The sequence below is a fragment of the Zosterops lateralis genome (genome assembly GCF_965231275.1).
Source record: "Zosterops lateralis genome assembly, chromosome: Z".
Taxonomy (NCBI): domain Eukaryota; kingdom Metazoa; phylum Chordata; class Aves; order Passeriformes; family Zosteropidae; genus Zosterops; species Zosterops lateralis.
In genome coordinates, this window is record NC_139800.1 from 2,510,946 (window position 1) to 2,536,102 (window position 25,157).

General features: G+C 40.6%; 1 protein-coding gene across 2 annotated transcripts in view; it reads left to right on the forward strand.

Annotated features, from left to right (window-relative positions):
• ST8SIA5 (ST8 alpha-N-acetyl-neuraminide alpha-2,8-sialyltransferase 5) overlaps positions 1–25,157 on the forward strand; it is a 50,336-nt gene that overhangs the window by 16,763 nt on the left and 8,416 nt on the right. For both annotated transcript variants that reach the window (XM_083882946.1, XM_083882947.1), the window contains 5 exons: positions 10,628–10,720; positions 13,308–13,394; positions 16,613–16,757; positions 19,065–19,177; positions 22,821–22,913. In XM_083882946.1, coding sequence (XP_083739072.1) covers positions 10,628–10,720; positions 13,308–13,394; positions 16,613–16,757; positions 19,065–19,177; positions 22,821–22,913 — 531 coding nt within the window. The remainder of the gene's footprint in view (positions 1–10,627; positions 10,721–13,307; positions 13,395–16,612; positions 16,758–19,064; positions 19,178–22,820; positions 22,914–25,157) is intronic.

The following is a 25,157-nucleotide window of genomic DNA, read 5'->3' on the forward strand; positions in this document are numbered from 1 at the left end:
TTGCCCATTTTATTTTAAATATCGTCATTTTGTAACCATACACTGCTACAGCTGTGGAGCTGATAGCACTTCAAAGGCAAGCAGAAGTTGCAGAGTCTAACCTGCCAGAAATCATCCTGTCACTGAACCACAGCAATGCTGCAGTTCCTGCTCAGGCTCTTGCTGTAATGTGATCCTGTGTGAGTGCTACCCACTGCTCTGCTGGTTGGTCTTGTAAAGAAGAGCAACCAGCCTTTACTGCAGTTTTTCACTTAGAGTAGGGGAAAAAAAGTTCATGTGTATATGTTTGTGTGTGTGTATGTGTATCTATCTACTCTTGTTGCCTTTTCAGTATCTCCATATACAGTCTGTGTTTACAAAGTCTTCAGTTTAGGCACTTGGCATATAAAAGAACTCAGCGTGACACAAAGACACACATCATCTTGAAGGCATGAGAAAATAAACAAATATAGATTTCCTTCCCTAGACACCTTTGACAGAGACAATTGAACCATCATTGATTGCATGACTGGGAATGAAAACCCTTGAATACAAAAGAAACAGCCGTGAGAGGCTTAACCACAGTGCTGCTCCCAGTCTCTTCAGCCTCTTTAAAGACAAAGAAGTTCAAGGTGCAAGTGTGTTTTTCATAAACAAACTGCACAAGCTAGATATAAACTGGAAAAAGTTACAATATCAAAATTTAAAAAAAGTGTATTTCAAAGCCTGTGTTATGTGATATGTCAGTGACTGTGTCTCCACTGCCCAGGCTCCCCAGGGAATGGGCACAGCCCCAAGGCTGCCAGAGCTCCAGGAGAGCTTGGACAGCTCTGCCAGGGGTGCCCAGGCTGGGATTGTTGGGGGGTCTGTGCAGGGCCAGGGGCTGGACTCTGCCAGAGCTCCAGGAGAGCTTGGACAGCTCTGCCAGGGGTGCCCAGGCTGGGATTGTTGGGGTGTCTGTGCAGGGACAGGGGCTGGACTGGATCATCCTGGTGGGTCTCTTCCACCTCAGGACATTCTGTGGTTCTGTGTTACTGACCGTGGAGCTGAAAGCTTTTCAGTCAAGGATAAATCTACTTGCAGCATATTTCACACCTAAGTGTGTTAGAGATATTATCCTTTTGCCTACTGTATGAAACCTGGGAATACAGGAAAATAAAAAAATACTGTGTAAGTGTAGAGATGAGACTGTGTGGTTACTACTGCAGAGCTGTGTCAGAATTGTTTACCATTTACCTTTGATCACCTTTCTGACTGTGTTGTCACCAGACATCTCCTGAGAGTCTTAATCTGACACTCAACTTTGGGCTGTTGGTATAAAATGAAAACAAGTCTTCCTCTAATGAATAATTCTTTCCACTGAATGGAAAACTTGCAGACTACATTTCACAGAGCTGATTTTATTTGTATATATTTACAGGACTCCAGAGAGATGTCTGAAGTGCACAAAACTAATTGTATGTCAGCATAAGCACAGAGAATACTTTTCACTGCAGAGCTCTGCAGTTTGCTGTGCCATCACCTTCTTGTAAAAGGTTTGATGTTTAAAGATATTAATTGAAATAGATATAAATATAATTTCCATTAACCTGAGCCATTTATATATAGAGAGACACGTGTTTATTCATGCATGTGTGGTATCAGCTTGAACATATTCTAGAACTACTCTTTATCTTTTAATTACATAACTTAATACAGGGTGTAGAGATGCTGACAACTCATCCTGTAGGAGTGAAGTTTTAGATGAAAATTAGGGACTTTCAAAGCAAAAGCACGCTGAAAAATTGAGTGCATTAGAGTTGCAAGTCAGGCAAACTTCATGACAAAAGTGGCCTTAGGGAAACCAATGAACAGTGAAAATTAAACACTGCATGAAAATGATCAAGCAAGAAAGATACGAAGATTATTGTGTTGTGTGATTTCGGTAAACACTGAGTCACTCCGTAGAATCACACAAAGGTTTGAGTGGGAAGGCACTTTAATAAAGTTCATCCAGTTCCATCCCCTGCCATGGGCAGGGACACCTTCCACTATCCCAGGCTGCTCCAAGCCTTGTCCAGCCTGGCCTTGGACACTGCCAGGGATCCAGGGGCAGCCACAGCTGCTCTGGGCACCCTGTGCCAGGGCCTCCCCACCCTCACAGCCACCAATTCCTGCCCCACATCCCATCTGGCCCTGCCCTCTGGCCCTGGGAAGCCACTGCCTGTGTCCTGTCACTCCCTGCAGGCCTTGTCCCCAGTGCCTGTGCAGCTCTCCTGGAGCCCCTTGAGGCCCTGGCAGGGGCTGTGAGCTCTGCCTGGAGCCTTCTCTTGTGCAGGTGAAGAGCCCCAGGTGTCCCAGGCTGGCTCCAGCCCTCTGATGACTGAGGTCTGAAATCAAACACACTTCTCTCACTGACCCCTGCCCTGACAGCTCTGCTGGGCTGGGGTAACTCAGCTAACCCAGGTTTTCATCACAGTGCTTTAGACAGGTCTCAGACTGTGTAGAAACAATCTGTGGAAATAGAAGCTTTATGTCATGTGTGTGGTGCAAACAAGAGTGTGGGTCCCGTTTGTGTCACCAAATACTGCTCTGGGCATTGACAGATCTCAATTTGCTTTTGAGCCTTTTTGGGCACCACAGCCTTCATTTAGATTCAGATCATGTTGCTGAAGGCCTTCTAGGTAGTGAGGAAATGGTGAATACTAGCAGGAAATAAAAGCAAAACACAGGAGCTCCCCAAAACCATAGGGATTTCAACCAGACTACCCACACAGATACAATAACAACCAGTTGTTGCACTGGCTTATTTTTGATTCTTCTTCTTTGATTCTTATTACTCATATTTCTACCTTTTGCATTTTACTTTGTGCTAAGCATCGTTAAACCTCACAACATCCTCATGGAAAATCAGGTAAAGGGTTTTATCTAATGCTGGTTGTGAGAAGTCACATATAGAGCCCCTTCCCAGAGCCTTGATTCTTCTGCTCTCATTTTAATATGTTTTGGAATTTACTGGGATTGTGAGTCGTCATGCTTAAATAATTTTTCACTGACAAGAAGCTGCCTTAATGACAGGGTGACTTATCTGCCATATTAGCTGGTTTATGGTGTTCTCTTCAGTCTACTGGAGCCAAAGATAAGATTCAAGGTAGAGCTTTTGTGGTGAGACCACAGAAGCGTCAGATGGGTGAGAGGAGATTATACTCTGTCAATTTGTAGACTGAATTCTCTAGTATGACAAATCTGAAGCTTTGTCCCCACTGGCTAAAAAAAAAAAAAAAAAGTAGGATCAATTTGATTTATGAAATACATGTTGTACAAGAGTGAACGTAAGAGCTTAAGATTTTCCTTAAGTCACATTGCTGAGTTCCTCATACAAGAATCCTAAAATCTAAAAACCACAAGAAAAAAAATAAATAAGCAGTTACTTGCAATAAGCTAAAATGTGGGTTTTGAGATGTCATTGATGTACAAAGGTTGTCATGAGTTTTGCTATCCTTCTAGGTGGGTGGTCATACGGATAACAACATCAGCAGATTATTTCAGTCAGAGTGAATGGAAAAGGGCTTGATTAAAACACCCAAGCATCAGTTTATTAAAAATCTGAGAGTTTTGAAATGAAATTGGGGAAAAAAAGGGCTTCCTGCAGCATAATACTCCACTGCTGCTTGTCAGGAGACAGCGTTGGTGTGATACAGTGAAAGACAAGAAGCACCAACATGTCCCTGAAACTCAAATTCAATGTAGCCTCCAATAAATCATCCACACACTGCACAGTGGGAAAACCTCTAGATGGAGATGGGTGTCCACCTGTGTCAGAAAGGACCTGGGAAGCACAGAGGGTGGTGATGGTGTTGATGGATTTCAAGGTGTGCTTATCTCCAGGGAGAAGCAGGAGGCAGCCTGGACTTTGCTGTGCCATTTAGGGCTGATTCTGCTGGAGCTCCTGCTGCTACACCCACGACTGCTGCAGTGGAGCTGTGTTCTGCAGCTTAACTATGGTGCTGTGCTAGGCTGAAACCCTGGAGGGGCTTGTGTCCAAAAATCAGTGGACAGATTGGAAGGGAACAACGTTTTTCACTGGCAGGAGTGGATGTTTGGTGAATTCACATTGCTAATGAGGTGATGTGCAGAAGAGCCGAGCAATTCTGAGTGATCTCTGTGTGGAGACTTGGGGATGGCAGATCATAACCAGAATGGCAATGAGCAGCCAGTGCCAGTTTGCCTGGAGTTGTGAAGAAAAATTTATCCTCAGGGCATCACAACCATCATTGTGACTGCAGGGATGTGTAAGATACCTGTGGAGTCATGGGACTAGGTCAAAAAAAGAACTTAGAAAAGGAGCACTTCTGAGGAAAAAAATCCGTGCATTTTCCACTTTTCTGAGGATGTTCAGTGAGCTGTCCATGAACAGCCTTTAAAGGACAGAAATATAAAACCCACTCCTCCTCTGTAGAAGATCAAACTTAGGAATTTAGGACTGGTCCATGGAAGCACTTCTGGTTTTTTGAAAGCAAAAATTTTAACTTGGAAAGCAGGCACAATATCTTGGTAATCTGTCCTTGTCTTGATAGATGGACTTATCTAACATAATCCACGATCAAAGCCAAGAAAAACTTATGACTCTGTAAGACCAAACATATCTAAATACCCTAAGTGAATGATCAGTGGGTTCATGAATCAATAGCTTTTAACCTCAGCCATAAGAATCTCCTGGAAAACTTGAGTCCCTGTAAAAAAATTCCAGATCCTGAATTTTAGTTACTCTGGTACTTCTAGAAAGAAAGCCAGTCTTGAACTAAAGATGCCATTTCTATCCTTAGCTTCCATGCATTGAAAACTATTTTTCCTTGCTATACTGTACTGAAAACCTTCCTGCCACTGGTAATTGCTTCCTGGTGCAGTATCACCTCACTCAGTCACCATATGTTTAGATTAAACTTTGCACGCCTCGCATGATTTTTTAGAATCCAGATAATTTCTGCAGGTCTATCCTTATACAGGTCCTTTTATAACTCTCATCAGGGTCTCAAACCCCCAAACATGAAATGTCAGAACTGGATGCAATAATTCAGAAGAGCTATTACTGCACAATGTGTACAGAGGTATATGATCATTTTCTCTTGCTTATATTTTAATTTTTTTACATGACACAGCTTATGGTGGCAAATTTTGCTCCCACCTACATACAAAAAGTTCATGATCAGTTAGACATGTAATACTGATGACATCTACTAGCATTAGAGATGAAGATGGTACAGGGTTTAAATTAGTTATTTCCAGTGACATTGTCACCCATGTCATTGTCATGGTAGACAGGAAGAATGTGAACCATCTTTTTTAATATTTGTTGTCCCCAAGGGTGAGGCAATCAAATAGTTTCATCAGCCTGTCTAAAAGAAGCCTGCTGCTTCTCCAGTCTCTTCTATTGAGCCCAGAGCTCTTTCTCTTTCAGTTCAGCCTTTCAAGCACCATCCCACTGTGGACAAGTCTCGGGGTCTCAAATAACAGAAACAGCACAAACAGCAATGTGATTTTTGTTGTTGTTGTTGTTGTTTTGTTTTGTTTTGTTTTTTGTGCCACAGTCCTGGTGAAGTGGACATCAAATGTTCCTGCTCCCCTTGCCACTCTTCATCAGCTTCTTTACCTGCTGAACAGGGATCATCCCTTCTCAATGCGACAAAATAATCTTGGAGAACAGGCCATGCCAAGTGGTAGGATGCTTTTATTAAGAGAGAAAACCCCCTGAATTGATGTGAAGCCTTTAAACCTTTTGACCAAATCTTGTGGGTTTTGATGTTGTCACATGAAGCATTAAGGGAAGCAAAGGCCAGATGGATTTGTCCCTCACAATGGGCTCTGATGAAGTCAACATCTTCTATGCTCTACTCCGGATGAATTTTCCAGGGCCTCCATAGCTGTGATAGGCTCCACTCCAGCAGTGTTTTTACTCCAGGGACCTGAATATTCCATGAGGGCTTTGCCAGTTGATGTGAGTCCCCTTGTGCTTTGGGGAATGTGCTCTGGCACACTTGGAACGTTCCTGAGTAAGGAAGGTGAGTCTCAACCCAAGGTTGGCCATACTGATGAGCACAGGCACTGCTAATTGGACAGCACTCTTAATAAGCATTTAGTAGAAGCCTGCAGGGCTTGGTTCATTTATTCTCATTTCTTAGTCACTGGATAATGTATATTTTTGGAAAGATCTTTGTTTTTCCTGCAGGGGAGGTGGAATCCTTCCTGCGACACTCTTGCCACGCTGAGGGTGCTGCAGCCTCGCTGCAGTGTCGAGAACTGGCTCTGCAGGAACCAGCAGAATGAATGGGAAGGCAGCTTGAGAAAATGGTCCTGCTTTAAAAGATTGCCTGACCATTGCACTAAATTATGCTTTAGAATCTTTGTTCAATATATCAGACAAATCAGTGTCTCAACCCAAGCGTCACTTGAAGGCAGGATTGAAGTCTCATGCTTTTTAATTCATGTAGTGTGATCAAGAAAAGCTTACTTCTGATCAAAGCAGGAGCAGCCCAGCTGCAGATGATCAAAGACCTGAGTGTTAGCTGATGTACTGAGAAACCAAATGTGTCTCTCACTAGCGAGTTCAGTAGGCAGCTCAGCTGGAGGTGAGGTTGCCACGGGGGACGTGAAGGTTAGAAAAGAAGAAAGTTTCAGTCAGTCAAAAATGGAAAATTACAGAGTGAATAGCATATAATTTCTGGGCACTCAGTGCAGTGGGCTGTAAAAAACCAGTTCCCTCTGAGCACTTGCAGCTTGTGTGGTGTTCAGGCACAGGATCTGATACTGGAAAAGTGTCGTAGGTTTGAAAGCTACGATTGACATGAGTAGACACAGAGCAGTGAGGGGAATATAGTGCCCAGTGCTCTGGGAAACCACAATCCTACATGCAGCTGAGCTGTTTGTTGTAATTCATTCACAGTTGTGTTCTTAAGGTAAAGAATCATGAATTCTTGTATTGGTTTTCCTGTAGACTTGTGACCTTTACAGGGATAAAAGTTATTTATGTTTCATCAGGAGAAGTGAAAAAAATGGAGGGAGAGGACATTATGGCAGTGACAGATCAACTCTTGTTTTATGGATAATAAAACCTGACTGTCATTCTTGTAAAGCCAAAACACAGACCTTTTCCTTAGCAAAAGGGGTAAGCAATACAGTCAGATTTGTCACTTGTCACTGATCAGGAATATAAATCAAAATGAACTGAACTACACTGTTGTTTCTTAGCTGGCAATCAGACTGAGGAGGACGATGGGGAGGACAGTTTCCATTTGTGCTAATTAAGCTTTCTGACAGGCAAATGTATCGTTCACAGGGAACTACATGTTTTAGAGTGGGAGTGAATAGGCAGAAAGAGCTCTCAGAGACCAGGGAGTGGGTGAGATGGATGCTTCCTCTGGGAAAGTGTGGGGGCCTGATCTCCAAATACTCCCTGCAGAACCAGACCCTTGCAAGATGAGGACGTGGGTTTAAAGGACATCTCTGGAGGTTGAGGGAACCCATGCCCCTTGTGCTAGGGCCTGGTGTGGAAAAGCTGCATTCTAGGAAAGCACAATGTGAAGCACTTCTGTGGGAAGAGGTTGTCCAGTGCTCCAGGGAACAGCCTCTGTTAATATCCCACCATGTCTGCAGCAGGAGGAGTCACTGTGAACCAAGTAAATAGCATGAAGAGTCCTGGGAGAAAGAGAGGGACCCTTTTTCCTGAGCCTATTGACCAGCCACTGTCTTGAAGAATCCCTAATGCTGTTGTAGCATCATTTTTACTCACAGCCAATGTGCAGCAGCATCTGTAGCATTATGACTGAGGAGGGTTTAGGGGCTGGCTATCTGCTCCAGTGAGTTTCAGGGCTGAGTAAGGACAGCCCAAAGGGTGTTTATTCAATAGCTTGAGATCACTGAGCTCACTTCAGTCAAACTGACCCATGGCCAGCAGCATCTTCTCCTGTCTCTGTGCAGAATGACACTGCCATTGGTGTCCCATCAGCCACGTGTCATCCAGCCCATCCCATGGATCCTCCCTCTGCACTTCCACGAGGCAGCAAATGGTGAATTCAATGCTCCCAATGGCTCTGTGGGGGTAGCTGAGGCTGCTGTGAGCATTGGAGACTTGCAGGACAGTCCTGTGCTTTCTCAATCTGTAAGTTCATGGCACAGCTCTCCTAGAAATGCAGTGTTTGATTTCCTTTCAGATCCAGAAGTGGTTTATTTTTGACCCAATCCTTTCCTCCTTAACCTTCTGCTGCTTTGGTAACACATCCTTTTTCATTTCTATTTTTGGTTCGTGGATTGAGTAAACAGGCAACGATCAAAGGCAATGGCTGGAACACAGGAAATTTCATCTCCGTTTCATAAAATGACATCCTTTGACTCCAGTGCCACAGGCTGAAGGCAGCTTTCCCGTGCTGTGGTGTTCCCACGTGACAGCATGAGCTGTTTGACATCTGAGCTGCTGCTCTCTAACTTAGCAGCACAGCCAGAAGTGCACAGGAAAGATAAAAATAAACGTTAATCTAGATTTTTGCTCTGCTTATCTGCCTGAGGCACATCCAAGGTACTGAAATGAAGTGTTTAGGTGACAGGTGAGGATGAGGCTGATAGGCATTGCTCACTCCTGCACACCTTAAGAAGCAGCAGGGGTGTTTAAGGTGCTGAGTGTTGTGTGGGGATGTGTACCTGCCCCTAGTTACTGTGTAGAACATGCACATCCAGGGTGCCAGCATTGTTTGACTCAAAGAACCAAAGAAAAGGATTGATGCTGCAAAAGACAGTCAGAAAAAACGATTATTTCGGAGGATTAAAACATTGTCTGTACTGGTAGCCAGAGGGGACTCCTTCAGCCCTGGAAAATTCTGTGATCAGTATGAAATTTTGTGGTGCTGTCTAAAGAGAGATTTTGGGTTGGTTTGGGGTAGTTACCTGGAGTACATCCACAAAGGGCTTTGGCCAAGCAGGTGGGCTCTTAATCCAAATCCAGCTGAAGCCTCATTTACAAGATGCTCATGGCCACCTCAACAAGACAAGCACATGGGAGATGGGCCAGGGCAGTGGATTTCAGCTGCTCCTTAGTAAATGCTGAATGTCCAGGTGAATAATTCAGCTGGAAGGAGAGTGTGAGCCTTTTCCTGAGAGCCCAGATGAAGATCCATTTTAGGTCTCCCTTCAACAGTCTGAGGAAGTCTTTTCATAGAGTTCTCATTGATTTTGGAATACTTTAACTACATAACTTCCTCTGCAAAATTTATAAAAAAAATGTTTTTATTGCTGTGAGGGCTATGCAAACACATTTACAAACAGCCACATTTTTTAAAGGTCAGCTATTGGGCTTTTCTGACTTCTTTATTAGGAATTTTTTGTTCTCCTCATCCCACCCATGGGCTTCCTTCTTTCAGTCTCAAGATTTGTGCCTCTCATTGGATGACAGAAATGTTTGGTTTGGGTTTTGACAAAGCTGAGGTGATGAAAACCTCAGGGAGAGGTGAAGGAGAGACTTTCTAAAGCAGCACTTGACAAAACAGAAACATTCCCCGTTGAAAGCAAATTGCTTTGGGAGGCTCTTGGACTTTTTCCAGTCATACTCTGGTAAAACATGAATTTTATATTATTTTGCAATGATACAAAACTCAAACATTATATTTCCAGTGATGGCTTAAATGAAGCTTTTCCACGAGTCTTATCTTTATATTTCCCATTGAAGACTCAAAAATGGAGTTCTTGGAGTTACAACCTCATGAATTCCAGGATTTTAAAGGACTCATCAAAAGAGCTTTCTCTAGATTAGTTCATAATGCCTATTTCTCCAGGTCATCTTCTCTTAGTTTTTTGTTGTCCTCTCAAGTGCTTCATGGGTGTGTGCAGACCTTAGGAATTAGGTTTTAATACAGACTTCTAATGATTAGGAATGAAACTGATGCAGAGCTTGGTTTAAACCCAAAATCTTTTTTACCATATCAATACAGATTCATTGAGTTCACTTAACAGCTTGGGCTTTTTCTTTTCCCTAAGCATGAACAGCTACCATTGTCTTTTTCTTCCCCTTCAGTCCAGTGGCTAAGGTAAAGAAATTAGACAATAAAGCAAATATTTATGTCTATATTTTAATCAAGAATATCACTGTTATTTGTGCTGCGTCTGAGCATTCAAATCCTTTTGTTCTCAATTTTTTTTTTCCAGAATATAATCCCTGTTTCCATTCCCTTCCAAATAGACCAAAAGAGTAAATCCCAGTGAAAAGCTCAGGAGCTATGGAATAGCCTCCAGAGATGGAATACAACCTCTAGCACTTTTATGCTACTGTTTTTTTCCAACCCAGCACAGTCAGGGATGGGAAAAAAATGGGAACAGTGTTCCTTAAATGGACAGCTTTTGCCCTGACTTTGAGTTCCAGCTGCCAAGTGCTGACTGCTGGAAAAGGTAGCTTGTCCTTGTTGTTGCTTCAAGAGAGGTGAAGTCCTGTGGGAATGGACAGACTGGGCATGGGGGTCTGTTCTAGGACCGGCAGGGACATCTTCACAGCTGCCTATGGGCCAGGCAGTGCAGCCTCCAGTTAGGCAAAAAACCACAAATGGCAACTTTCAGCAAAATTCTGTTCATGTGCAAGGCAATTATTCTAGCATAAGCCTTATTTATGATATATTTTCTTGTCCTTCCTCAGGTATTTTGAGTTTTATGAAGGGCCTTTGGAATACAACTCCACGAAATGCCTGGAATTGAGGCAGGACATCATCGAGGTGAAGGTCTTGTCTATGTAAGTATGAACTAAACATGAAAAGCAGGAGTATTTAGCAATAAAAGCATTGCTAAAAAAAATGTTACTCCTGAGGCAGGATGGAATGGTATCTTGCAATGACACTGTCAAAAGATGCAAGGTTCAAGAGATCACATCAAGAGGGATCTCAGAAGGGATCCCAAACCTTCTCTAACCTGTGCAAACAGTGTTTGAATTTGACCTGAGGTCCATTTACAAAACATGGAAGTTTCTTCCATACATTGAGGCATTTTTATCTGGCCCAGAATTATTGTTGGCAATTAAATACAGTGTTTGTAATGTCATATTTCCAGTAATTAAAGAGCAAGGACAGCCAGACTGATTCATGCAAGTGTCCATTTAGTTTAAGGCTCTTTCATTGACAGTGGCCAGTAGTGAAGGCTAAGAAAGGAGGAAAATGCTCACCCCTTCCTGATAATAAATACTGGCATGGGGACTTGTGGACTGCCAGAAGGAGTCCAGACTGGAGTAATCAGAGTGGACAATAGACCTTTTTATTAATTTGTTTAGATATTTTCTCAGCCCATTTGTATTTTTGGCCTCTTCAAACAGCGAAGAGTATCACAACTCAAAAAGCCCTCAGTGAAAAGGTAAGAAAAAGTAATGCTGGGAAACAATAAAATATCTCCAAATTGTGTTTTGTGGTCCAGTAAGTATGTCAGGGAACCAATGAGTTGAATGAGATGTACATATGAAAACACAGTGAAGAAATTGGATGAAAAAATTGAGTTTTCCGGTGAGACAGTGCACAGCTGGGCAATTTTAGTGTTGCCCTTTTGCATTTTTCATCATTTCACTGAGTTTAGGTGCTTAGATAATGCTTAATCCCTCACCGCGTCTAAGGCCATTGGTTTAGTAATGTTGCAGCCAAGTGGAATGTCAGTTCAAAGTGCAGCTCCACAGGTGAATAACATTAAGCAGCCAGGACTACAGAAAATACAGTTTGTTGCTCCAGGTCTGCATGAATCTGAGCATGTCTCCCTCACTGACTTTGTGCACAGCAAAATGCAGAAAATGTAGGTTATGTCCTTGCCTTCTGCACTGGATGAAGGATACACGAGTAACAAACACACTTTGCACTGCTTGCTGACTCGCAGCACTTAAAAATAAATAGGAGGGGTGAGAATGTCACACTTCTGCCAATGTTCTGGTGAAGATGGGGAGTTCTGAATTGTTTTTTTTTTTCTTTATTTTTTTCCTTTTCTTATTTTTTCCCTTTTTTTTTTTCTCCTTTTTTTTTTTCTTTTTTTCTCATTCTTTTTTTTTTTTTTTTTTTTTTTTTTTTTTTTTTTTTTTTTTTTTTCCCCAATCCTTATCAGAGCACACAGAGAGTTCCTCATTTTATTTCATCTTACCCAGTGGCCCAAGGAAGGCAGTGGAGTCCTGCTCAGCCAGATATGAGTTAATTCTACAGTAGATGCCATTTGACATTAAGCTCTTTTACTCTGCTGGTCTCTTCTGATGTTCCTGATTCAAATGTGCTATGTTTCCCAAGCCAGCCCTTATGGTAATGGAAGATTTCCAAGTTAATGTGCTCTGGTGGGCTACAGAAAGTACAATATGACCTAATTCCTTCCTCTAACTTCCTCAGCCTGGGAAATGCTAGGTTCTACTCGCATTAAATATATAATTATCTTTAAAGTTTTTGCTTTATTCAAACATTAAAAGCCCTCAAGCCTGAAGAGAACTCATTAAGACCTATCAATCTAGCAGAAATCACAGACTTCCAAATTTCTTAGCCATATTATGCAGTTGCTTGCTACCTCTAGATATTTGCAAAGCCTTCATTATCTCTGTTGTCCAAATGCACAGGAATATGTGTGAACTTCAGTGTGGAAGTTCTTGGAATTGGTGCTATCACAAAAAATGAGTCATCCTGTAGCAATCTAGTTGAAATATGACTGGTTTTTTATTATTTATTTTATTTTATTTTATTTTATTTATTTGTTTTTGTTGTTGTTGTTGTTGTTTTGTTTTGTTTTCTTTTCTTTTTTTTTAATGTGACTACAGGTATATTGATTTGCAGAGGATGAGGTAGATAGCCTTATGTAGGAGCTTTTCATTTTCTTTTACCATCAGAGACTCTTATCCCTCATAAATTGTTCATAAAATAAATATACCTACAGTGTTGTGCTGTAGCATCTCACAGATTGAGTTAACCTCACCAAAATACAGCTTTAGTTGGCCAAATGAATCCCCTTTTCCAATACCCCCCTCCTGGGCCCTACTGCTGGGTGCACCTTTTCCCCCAAACCCATTTGCTTCCCAGCAGATTTTGGTAGAGTGGATGCTTCTTGCTCGATATTGTGTTTTTTTAATACTAAAAAAAAAATGGAGAAAGCCTATCGGGGAGAAGAAATCAGTCCCAAACATCAATTCTTGCATACACAGGGCTTAGAGTGGCTATGTCTGAGCAGAAAAAGGAAGAAAAATTATAAATTTTGTACTGTCTAGACTGACTGATTTGCCCCATCAATTTGCATGGTACTCTGTCTGCAGCTGGTTTAGGAAATTAAGCCCTTGTAATAAACTTAATATTTTTTTTCCTTTCTTTTTTATATTTTAGGGTGAAACAAACTGAATTGTTCGACAGATGGAAGAGCCTACAGATGTGCAAATGGGAGATGAATGTCACAGAAGCCAATTTGTTCAAGTAAGAATGGCTCACATTAATGAGACTCAGTAAAATTTAGTTTAGTTTGAGTTTAGCTTCCTGCAGAGAGATCAAAATTTCATATGGATAGCAAGAGTAAGCATGACAACACAGGATGTACCATCCCTTTGAATAAATGTGGACTTTTCCCTGTACTTAAAAAAAAAAAAGTCAACTCAGAAGCAATAGTGAAAGACTGCTTTTCTGGCATGTGGAACAGTCTTCCAGGAAGGGGATGGAATTTGGTGTGGGAAAGAATTCCAGGTGTTATTTGGGCAGCAGTGTGGGCAGAGATGAGATTTAATGGCTGCACCCAACACATCAACTTGACTCTGTGGCTTGGAATGGCAATATCACTGGTGATACTGCAAATCTGGCCTACAAAATACTCAAACTGGATTTCTTCTGGTGTTTTGCATACTGTCAGACCCTGTTTATGACTTTCTGTGGTTGTGGGTTGTTGGGGTTTTTTTTAAATGGCTTTCAGCTGTTACTCACAGATATTTTTCCTGGTCTTCAGAGACCTCTCAGTTTGTTTCTGTCTTTCCTCATGTAAATTCTCTGCTGAAGGTTATCCATGATCCTCTCAAGACATGGCTTTTGAAACTGGCCTTGTGAAGGCAACAAAACAATTTTTGAATGTTGTATATTGATATATCCCAGCCCCATATTTGAGTAGGTTTTGAGAAAACAAACTATTTCAGGGTAAGTGCTGCAGACTGAAATCTGCAAGTCACTGGTGCAGTTCAGAGCTGTTGTTTATAATAAGGCCCCCAGCTTTATCCCAAATTCTCTTGCATGATTCCAGGAAATAGCTGTCAGAAGTTAATGAGAGAATGTGAGAATGCATGTGCTAAGTTAGTCATTGACATCTTTAAAAATAACATTGTTAGTCTCAGGCTCACAACAGTTTCTCCAACGTGATCTCCACACCTAAGTTTTTTCAGCTGTTTGGTTTTTTGGTAGGTTTTTTTTTTTTTAAATGAATTTTTCCTGGAAATTATTTGATAGGCAATTATTAGAGCCTGTTTTGAAGAGAGGAGTCATTCAGAATTGCAGCTCATTATTTTAAAAACAGCTGGAGGGAGAGGAGTAATGATTGTGCTCAGAGAACAAGCAGCACTTTGAGGCATGGAAAGGAGCCCTTTGAGGTTTGGAGGGCAGAGCAGAGGTGGGAGCAATGAGAAAGGACTATCCAAAGACCACCAGGAGCACCATCAGTCTATCTCAACCCACCAGCACCAGAACATTAAACCTCTGTTTAAACCCCTCTCAACCCTGTTCACTGACAGGAAAAAGAGATTAAAGACTCCTGTCACTGTCTGTACCTGCCTGACTGATGTATCACTGCTCCAGGAAGCCTCACTGGCACCCAGATGTAACATGATCTTTGTCAGCTGGTTTCAGCAACATCAGTAGTGCTTGTAATTAAAAAGGAAAAAAAAAATGTCTAAAGTCTGTTTCATCTGTGTTCAATGGGGCAGAGACCACCTCAGTGTGTGCAAGTGTGGGTAAGCTGCTGTCCCTTAAAAGCAAACCAAAGTCTCTGAGTTTGGAGGTTGTTTAGCAGGAAGATGAAATGTGTAACCCTCTGAGCTGTGGGATTTTGAGCTTTGCCAGTCCTGGACCATCATGTGAGGTAGGGACAACCCAGCAGATTTTAAATGGCAGCTACTTAAAAAGCAGCAGAGAGGGAGGAAGGGCAAAAATCACAATAGAGTTTGTATCTGGAGACTAAGGAAAGCAGTTTCCTTGAGAGACTTCTTCCATCAGATATCAGGCATTCACATAAAGGACTGTGCCTCTGGAAAACCAGCTGGACATTAAGGAAGAACATCTCTTTCAATTCCTTAAGAAGCAGCCAATGAAGAGGTTTTTCCTCATATCCCAACTCTAACAATTCAATTTCGCTATCTGCTTGCAATTATTTTTGCTGTTAGACATTATTCATTGACTTTTTCAGTCTCATTTGCTGCCTTGATCTGGTGGTCATTCTGTGCCATCCTGCATGAGTCAAGTGTGTGAGAGTAATTGGACATCACTGAAATGTTTGCATAATTCTCTATTTGCTTTCTGCTGCTTGTAATAAAGCCCATAAAGAAGACTGCCTTATTCTTCCAACTCAGAATATAAGGCCACACACCCCAGAGGCAAGGCATTTAATCTGGGTTATTTGAGAGCCATTTGGCTTTGTCTTCATGCTTGTACATTCACTAGACACGTATTTCTCATTAAAGGTATCAAATGCATCGACTGAGAAATAAACCATCTCTGGAATAAGAGTGAGCAGCAGTCAGGGCTTTCAGTGCCACCACTAAAAGAAGGAAAGCATTCAGGGAAGGATGGGAGATGGGAAAGGGAATCATATTTGCAAAGCTGCTTTTCCCATTTGCGTTTCATATGAAACATGGCAAAGGGATCAGAGCTGAATGTTTTTCCCCTCTTACTCTGAATCCCAAGTTTAGGATTTTATGGGGTTCTTGTTTGGTCTGGATTTTTTTTCCATTTTGTCCCAGGGACAAAGAAAATTTTGGTAATTTATCTGAGATTTTGGAGTTTTAGGCATGACCAGTTTGCCTGGCACCCATCTGTCAGGGCCACATCACCTTCCTGATGCACACATGTGCAAGGCCAAGGGAAGAACTAAAAACCTTGAAAGTTTTTTTGTTGTAATCCAAGTGTGCTGTGCTCCACAGCAGTCTGGTAAGTGGGGCAGTGTCTTTGGGCATTGCTGTGTTTAAATACTGCCCTGACATATTTCCACATCCCCAGAGGGGCTCTTTAACCCCTAAATTTCCTGCCCAATGATGAGTATATACTGTGATGTATACAGTGATGTATAAAATGTTGAAGACCTCTAAGGTAGAGAGGTACTAATTCATTAAGGTGATTTTGCCAGGATATTGGAGGCTGAAGCTCGCCTTTGGGGACTAGAGCCGGGCAGAATTTGCATATGTATCTCCCATAGCTTAGAGGAGAAAAATACAGGTGTCTCATTTACTCTTTTTTCCTTCTTTTTTTTCCATAGTTTTCTCATTCAAAGAAAATTTCACCGAATCTGAAGTTTTCTGAATGAAAATCCAGCAAAGCACCATTTTACCCATCCTAGAGCTAAAAAATTTCTTTTTGATGAAAAATGTCTTGTTAGGAGTAACAACAATTGCAAATCCTGTATCATGCCATCAGCTCCTTGATCTTATTTCTTTTTAATTTCACAGGTCTACTCTGTCGAGGTGTTGCAATGCCCCTTCCTTTCTGTTCACCACCCAGAAAAATACTCCCTTGGGAACTAAACTGAAATATGAAGTGGACACCAGTGGAATCTTTCATATCAACCAAGAAATCTTCAAGATGTTTCCAAAGGTGCCCATTTGCAGAATCAGTTACACTGTACTTGATGCATTAGGCACTATCCTATGGCCAAGCATTTAGCACTTGTTTGACATTTCTACAAAATTCATTGCTTATATTTTGAAAATGTTTATTTTTGATACAATATTTTAGATTATTATCCTGTTTTCTGGTGGTCACCTGCAAAATATAGACATACAGATTCATACATACATATATATTTTTATTTATATATATATATTTATATATACATAATTTCCTGCAGAATATTGCTGACTTAGGAGCAAAGTGAATAACAAAATAAGAGAGCTAAGTAAAAGATACACTTATTGATCAGAAGTCTTTTAAAGTATAATATTCACATGTAATAAATCCAGCATTTGGGGGTAGGTCTGCTTTTCTTTTTGGCATGATTATTCTATAATTAATATTCACAGTGACTATTCTTATACTTATTTCCATTTGCAAATTATCTGTGAATGGGCTTCATAATTTTCAAATGTATTCATCATAATGATTATTCAAAACCTTTCCAGCAAATAACACTTGACCTCCAGGGGTATTCAAGGTTATAATCAGTGGGAAATTCCCTCTGCACACAGTGACTGATATGCAGGAATAGGCTGATGTGGCTGCAGATTTATCACAAGGCACACACCTTCAATTTACAGCAGCATACTTGGGGGGGAGCAGCTGAAATTTATCCCTTTTGAAAATTCAGGCTTATATGCAGGTCAAATACTTAGATTTGTGCCATTGAACTTGTCCTTCAGGGTCCAACCACTTCCTAATCCTTTGGCTTTCCAAGCATTGCTGAGAGGCAGGGAAGTGCTGTTATCTGGATGTGCACATGGGGAGCTGGGGCAGGAGCAGGGGAAAGGCTTGGATCCAGGAAAGAATTTTGGCACCTGGAAACATGCAAAAGTCTCAAAGTCCAGGATTATTATCCTCAAAACCCTGGCTGATTAGGCAGATGAGTGCATGAGAGTCTGGACACCTGGAGATCTGATAGGAGTGTGCTAGAGCTGCTGTGGTGTCTGTCCAGATATGATCAGGATGTTGTGAAGGTGCCAAAATGCCTTTGGGAGTCACTGGGCAGTGACCAAAGCCACCACCCTCTGCACAGGAGCAGGGCTGCAGCCTGGCACATGTACGAAATAAAGGGCTGAAAACACAGCAGCAATGCTGTAGGGGCAAGAGCCTTGTGCTAAGCACAGGCACCTGACTTCTGATTTCCCTTCCAGGGCTGCCAAGGCACTTTGTGTTAAGAAATCACTGCATGAAGCACAGACAGCTCCACATTTCCTCTCTGTCAGACAGCTGCTGCTTTTCTCAGACAGGTGTAATCGAGTGCCCTTTTTGCCTCATGGCTTATGGATGCCGTGGAAAGATCCTGGGAATAATCACCCAGAAATGTCAAGCCACTCCTGCATCCCTCTGTACTTTGCAGCATGAGATTATTGATAAAATATGTATGTACCAAAAACGAGCACTCTCATGCTTATATAAGCACATCTCTACATATTCATAAGGTGTAGCGTGGCTCAGCTCTGCGTCACAGCCCTCTCACCCTAACAGCCCAGTTTGTTCTCAAGATGTGATTTTCACTCTCTCTGGCTCTGGCAGCAGCTGCATCTCTGTGTGTGAAGGCAGGATTCTGCCCAAGGATCATGGGAAGATGCATCCTCCACGAGTCCAAAAAGGTGCCTGACTGAAGGCAGTGCTGGTAGTGCAAATGCCAATTAATAATCATTAATTCTATTAGTGCAATTAGAGTTGGTAAGCACTAAAATTTGTGCTGCTTTCTGTGATGTGCTGTCTGATAGACTTCTGGGGCTTTACTGGCTGCCCTGGAGCTGTGTGTGCAGAGTTCCTAAAAGGAGGACAACAGAGCCTGAGGAAGCAGCAGCTTGCAGGTAGCTCAGAAAACACTGCCTGAGGTACATTAATTTATGGTTTGTGCCCTCACGTGGAAATCAAGGGGGAAAGCAAATGTCTAAAATTACTCCTTATGTTGTTGAACCTGAGGAAAAAGAATAGGTCTTTTTTTTTATTATTTTCCACTTGGGTTTGTTGCCTGTGCCATCTCTAATTGCACAGCAAAATATCCCATCACTTTGTGCACAGGGAATATTGTACCCCAGAACCAGTGTCAACATCCTATGGTTAATGCATCAAGGAGCAGCTGCAGAGGAAAATAAAATAAAATTTAAAAAAAAAAAATATATATATAAAAAAAAAAAAAAAGAAAAGTGAAAAAGTGACTTGTTGGCCCCAGATTTTGGGGCCTTTAACCATTTCCTTGCCATCCTGTTGCAGGACATGCCGTACCACCGCTCCCAGTTTAAGAGGTGTGCAGTGGTTGGGAACGGGGGAATTCTGAAGAACAGCAGATGTGGCCGGGAGATTGACAGCGCAGACTTCGTGTTTCGGTAACCACCACACCTCCATTTTCCTCTTTTTTGCCTTTTCTGATGATAAACAGAAAAATTTGTTGAAGAATTGCAAAGCTATTCTCTCTCACGTGGAAACGTGATGTTTGCTAAATTTGCTCTGTCAAGCCTGCCTCTTGTACAAAAAGCCATGTTTAAAAAAAAGCCAAAAAGCAACTCAAAAACCCCCCCAAAAAACCAAAAACAAAAAAACCCCACAAACAAACAAACAAAAAAACTCCAAACCTCCCAAAAAAACACCACACCAAAAAAACCCCCCACAACCACAAACCCAAAAGAAACCCCACCAAGCCCAGAACATCTTACTTTATACTATTTTTTTAAAGCTAAGCTTTGAGGAATCATTTCTCGTAAACTCCCTGGGGTAATCACTGACTTATTGGCAAAGTCTGATGCTCTCTTTTGGGATATCTCCTGCCACTGAAGTTGTGGATTTATCCTTCTATGGACATTATCCTGTAAGCAGTTTCCTGTGAACCTGGGCATAATTTTCTGGGGCAGATCTGAGCCAGAGGTGTAACCTCTACAGAGTGACAAGCAGCTTGGTCAGATGTTAACAGCTCACAGCTGATGCACCTCAGAGGTTTGTGTTTCTGGACTGGTGCAGAGCTCAGGTGCTCAATAACAGGACTTTGTGTAATCAATAATCAATCCAGGGCCTCCAGAGCCACCAGAATAACTTTAAAGGTTGTGTCTTCATTGCTCCTCATTATATGTGGAATTATCCAGGTTTTGCATAAACTGGGATGTCCCATGTTGAAACTCCCTGGATAAGAGTCTAGAAGCAGTTTTATAATCCTTAATATATATGAGAAAGATTTTTTTATTATTCATATGCATGACTAATCCCTCTCTAAATCCTGTTAAGCTCTTTGCCTGGGTCATGGCATATGACCACTAGCTCACAGATTCATGACTTGTTCTCCAGAAAAGAAAAATCTCTTTATTTCAGTTGGCCTATTTTCTGATCTTGGGTGTGATGTTGTCAGTTTGGAATAATTATGAATAAAACAATTTATTTCTCTGACTCCACACCAGCAAAAATTAGATCAGATTTTGGTTCAGTGCAGTCTTAATTTAATTTAATATCATATCAAAGTCCTATATTCAGTATTCATTATTTTCAGACCCTTGTGTCTGCCTCTTATTCCAACTTTACAGAAAACTGTTATCTTAGTTTTCAATGAAAAAAAAAAGTCTGTGAGAAGTTGAGGCTTCACATAATTTTTTCTTAAAAGTCTAGTGTACTCCATATGCATTAAATAATTACTGTAGATCCCCTGCTATTTTGTTGGACCACAACTATAAGTGTGGATGAAAGGACCAGCCCTTGTGGCACATGGAGATGGCAAGTTTTTAAGCAGCAACTGAAATATGTCTGGGAAATCTCATTTATATTTAAGGACTTTTAGTAGGGGTCCTGTTTTACCACTGCTACTCTTCCTTGAACTGTACCAAAACTGGTAAAAAAAGAGGAGATTTTTACAGAACTTAGAAATTTGGTTTGGTAACAGTAACAATTAAATAGAGGTTTATTCAGAACTGGAATATGAATAAAAAAAAATCAGTGCCAAAGAAACCTCTGGTTTGCCATCTCCAAAATGTGGATTATCCACAAATATGTCCCACTGTTTTAAAACTCAAGGTCTGCTGACATCAGTTTTAAAGTAAATCATGTGTTCAAGGTCAGGTCTGAACACATCTGTTTTCCAGTCATCAGCCCACAAATTATCAGGAATCATCATCTTGGTCACCAGTGAAATAATTTAAAACATTTCACAAGCTGCTTTTGGAGCTCTGATTACATTCAGTGATACCTTCAGGACACTTGGGGAAATCTTTTCTTGTGGCCAGCAGCATGCAGCCAAGACTGTTCCGTGAAGTAAATTTTGAAAGCAGTTAGCTATAGTAAAACAGAATATATAAAATACACACCAGAATTGCATTTACTAGCAGTTATTGTCTGTCTCCATCTACTGGCCAGAGCAGAGCTCTGTGGTGAAACACTGGGTGTATTTGGAGATGGGACTGCTCTCTTGGCAGGGATGAGTTTTTGGAGACTTATGACAAAAGTACAGTTTGTTCTGATGGGACAACTTTTATAAGGCATTATTGCCTTCAAAAAATTTAATAACTCTTAATCCTGGTGTGGATTTTCTGTTCAGAAATATTGAAGCTGATTATTTGAAAGCCTTCCTCAAATATAATCTAATAAGCACAGTGCCCAGTGCTGGGTGGTACTGGGGATGCCCAATGACTTGGGTTGCATGACCCAGCAGAGGAAAGTCTGGAAATGGCATTGTCTATGCAAAGGATAGCCAAAAACAATTCCCTGACCTGATAAAGGTGGACTATCTGTAAGGTGGATGTGAACTTTCTGAGTGTGAGAAGGACTTTGAAGATTTTTTTTTGCATTCTTCTGCTCCCCAAACTGTCCTCTCTCTTTGACTGAGAAATTATCTTGATAGCTGAACTGTGGTATTGTGAAAAGAGTAAGCATCTCTTACCCTAAATACCATCACAATTTTCTCCCTGTTCTTCAGAAATATGGACAACTTTGAGAATTAGGCACAGCAGGTTGTTTTTTTTTTTTTTTTTTTTTTTTTTTTTTTTTTTTTTTTTTTTGTTTTTGTTTTTGTTTTTGTTTTGTTTTGTTTTTGTTTGTTTGTTTGTTTGTTTGTTTTTTTGAGATGTGGGGGGTCTTCACAGTGATTGTTTTAATTGAAGCTGGCAGATCTCTTCAAAAAGCTTTCAAAATGTCACCCAGTGGCTAACTCTAGCTTAAACTGAATATAAGACCTCTTGCCAGGCCACATGTTTTATCCCTGAAAACACATGCTGAAGTTTTTTTCTAGCTGGATTTCCTTTCAAAGCAAAGACAGAGTGGTAGCTTTAGAGTGTGCACACAGTAACTCCAGCATCTCTGGAGGGATGCTCTAAATTTTGTGAGATGATGTATCTAGGACAAGGCCAAGGTGAATGGAGGTTTGGGCAAAGTCAAGGCTTGCAAGTCTCACAAGTTTGTTTCCAATAACTTTGATGTCTTGTGATGAATTCGTGGAGTCAGAATTGCTGCTATTACACTGTATTGGGAGATGTTTGTAAATGGGAAAGGAAGCAAAGTAGATAGTTTGGGATTAATTAGGTCTGGATTGATTTGTCTCTTGTGGAACATTTCCCCTAAATTCTCCTGGGTATAAACCAAAGCATCTTAAAGGCAGTGTTTTATATATAGTTTATTAATTATTGACTACATCTCAGCTACTGCTGAGCAAGCCTTTGATTTTATAGGCTGATTGCCTTTGGAGCTGCAACCCATTTTGCATCCTAAACTGCCAGAGTAAATAGGTAAATTGTTATTAAGGAGGCAAAATGAGCATTGGCTGCAAGTGCAAAGTGGGGTCATCTCTCACAGGTGAGGGAACAAGAGAAACCTTCACACAGCCCTCAAGAACTTGTTAGATTATTGCATAGTTTGGGCATCAGCATGTTTTGATACAATTTTGAATTCTCAATCTGTTTCTAGATTTGTCGCCTGGCAGGAATGCTAAAATTATATTTTCTAGTCCTGAAAAGGTGAAAGAAATTCTCTAACTTTCTTTTTAATTTCTCTCTTTTATAGATGCAATTTGCCTCCTATATCTGATAAATACTTCATGGACGTTGGGGTGAAGACAGATGTCGTGACTGTCAATCCCAGTATAATCACTGAGAGGTTATTTCTGGGTTTTTTTTTTTTTTTTTGTATTTTAATTTCTCTTGATTTCCCAAATCTACCTTTAACTTAATTCTGTTACACAGTACTTTTTCCCAAATCCTACTTTACGCCATTACTATGAATCATACATTTCATTCTGAATTAAGTAACAAGTTGTAGAAATGTGTTAAACACTTAAACCTGCACTTTGATGATAGAAAGTGGAGAGGCAATGAGCTAAAATTAAAACAACTGAGCCATCCTTCCCCTCCTCTGCTTGCAAGTCCCAGTCAAAGGTCTTAGAAACATTCAGGGTGAAAGAAACTGGATCCCATCCAAAACGTTGAAGTCACAAAATTAGAATCATTAACGTTGGAAAATTAAGATCATGAAGTAAATAAAGTAACACAGACTGTCACAGGTTTTAAAAAAATGTCAGTGAAACTACTGTAGACAGGACTGACTAGGTGATTTTAATTTTAAATATGGTAATGCCCCAAAGCTACCTTGTGACATATTTGGGACCCTGAGGCTCATTACTGCTTTCCTTTCTTGATGGGGGAATGTGTTTATTTTCTCAAGCAACATAAAATAATTTGTTTCATTTTGGATTTCTTTTAAAAATGTTGCATTTAGACATTTTAAACGCTCACTAGATTTGGTGTTTGCCACCTTTTTATACAGCTCTGCACTACATGGTGCACTACCCAGCTTGAAAAAATAACATATTTCTACTAATACCATACAAGACATGATCAGAAATATCCACAAGGTTATTACGAATTTTTTTTATGCCCTGAATTTTTACTTTACATTTCATGCTGATGCTGCAGTTACAAATCTAACTACATTGCCATTGATGACTGAAGCATCATTATGAAAATTCCCAATACCTCTGAGGGTCCAGCCCTTGCAGAGGAGTGACTAAAATCAATTAGCGAGATGGCACGATCGAGTGTGTCTTGAAAAATCAAAAAGGTTTTAATAAGGAAAGAAAATAATACCAAAAAAAAAAAAAAAAAAAAAAAAAAAAAAAAAAAAAAAAGGCAAAGCCAAGCACAGTATAGAGACAAGTTTCCTACTTGCTACAACATCTCAAAAAGCCTGGAGCACCTTTGTTCTTTCTCTTTAGTGCTTAATAGTTTAGGTGGGCTATTTGGCCCTTGGCCCAAAAAAATCAACATTGAGTTACACTCTCTGAGCCCAATAATGCTCTGTGCTGGCAACTGAGCCAATTACAATGCCAAAGGCACAGAACTTCCTAGTTAAGCTTCCTAAAATGTCTAAAGATAAACTGAAAGTCTTTCCCTATTTGGAAACACCTGCTGGGGGTGTGGGGTGCATGCCCAACACATCATCTTGATTATCTCTGTGTCAGAAATATTTTAATAAAAGTCCTTTGGAGGTTTCTTGCTGGGAATGGGCTTGTGGGAAATACTAAAGTAGGAAGAATTTCAGAAAGCTGTGAAACAGAAAGAAATTTCAGAAATAAATAGAAAGAACAGAAGAACTTAGAATTAGCTACAATTGCAAGGCTTGAAAGTAGGAAAAAGCTGAATGTAAGAAGACTTTCAGAAAGCTGTGAGACATAAAGAGTAGGAGAACTTAGCTGCAATTGCAAGGCTTGAAAGTAGGAAAATACTAAACCTAGGAAGATTTTCAGACAGCTGTGAAACAGAAACAGAAAGAGAACTTAGAAGTAACTGCAGTTACAAGGCTTGAAAGTAGGAAAATACTAAAGGTAAGAACACTTTCAAAAAGCTGTGAACCAGAAAGAAATTTCAGAAAGAAATAGTAAGAGCAGGAGAACTTAGAATTAGTTGCAATTTCAAGGCTTGAAAGTAGAAAAATACTAAAGATAAGAGGACTTTCAGAAAGCTATGAAACAGAAACAAAAAGGAGCAGGAGAACTTAGAACTAGCTGCAATTGCAAGGCTTGAAAGTAGGAAAATACTAAAGGTAAGAGGACTTTCAGAAAGCTGTGAAACAGAAAAAATTTCAGAAAGAAATATAAAGAACTTAGAATAAGCTGCAGTTGTAAGGCTTGAAAGTAGGAAAATACTAAAGGTAAGAAGACTTTCAGAAAGCTGTGAAACAGAAATAAAAAAGAGCAGGAGAACTTAGAACTAGCTGCAATTGCAAGACTTGAAAGTAGGAAAATACTAAAGGTAGGAAGATTTTCAGAGAGCTGTGAAACAGAAACAGAGAGCACAGGAGAAGTTAGAATTATCTGCAATTGTAAGGCTTGAAAGTAGGAAAATA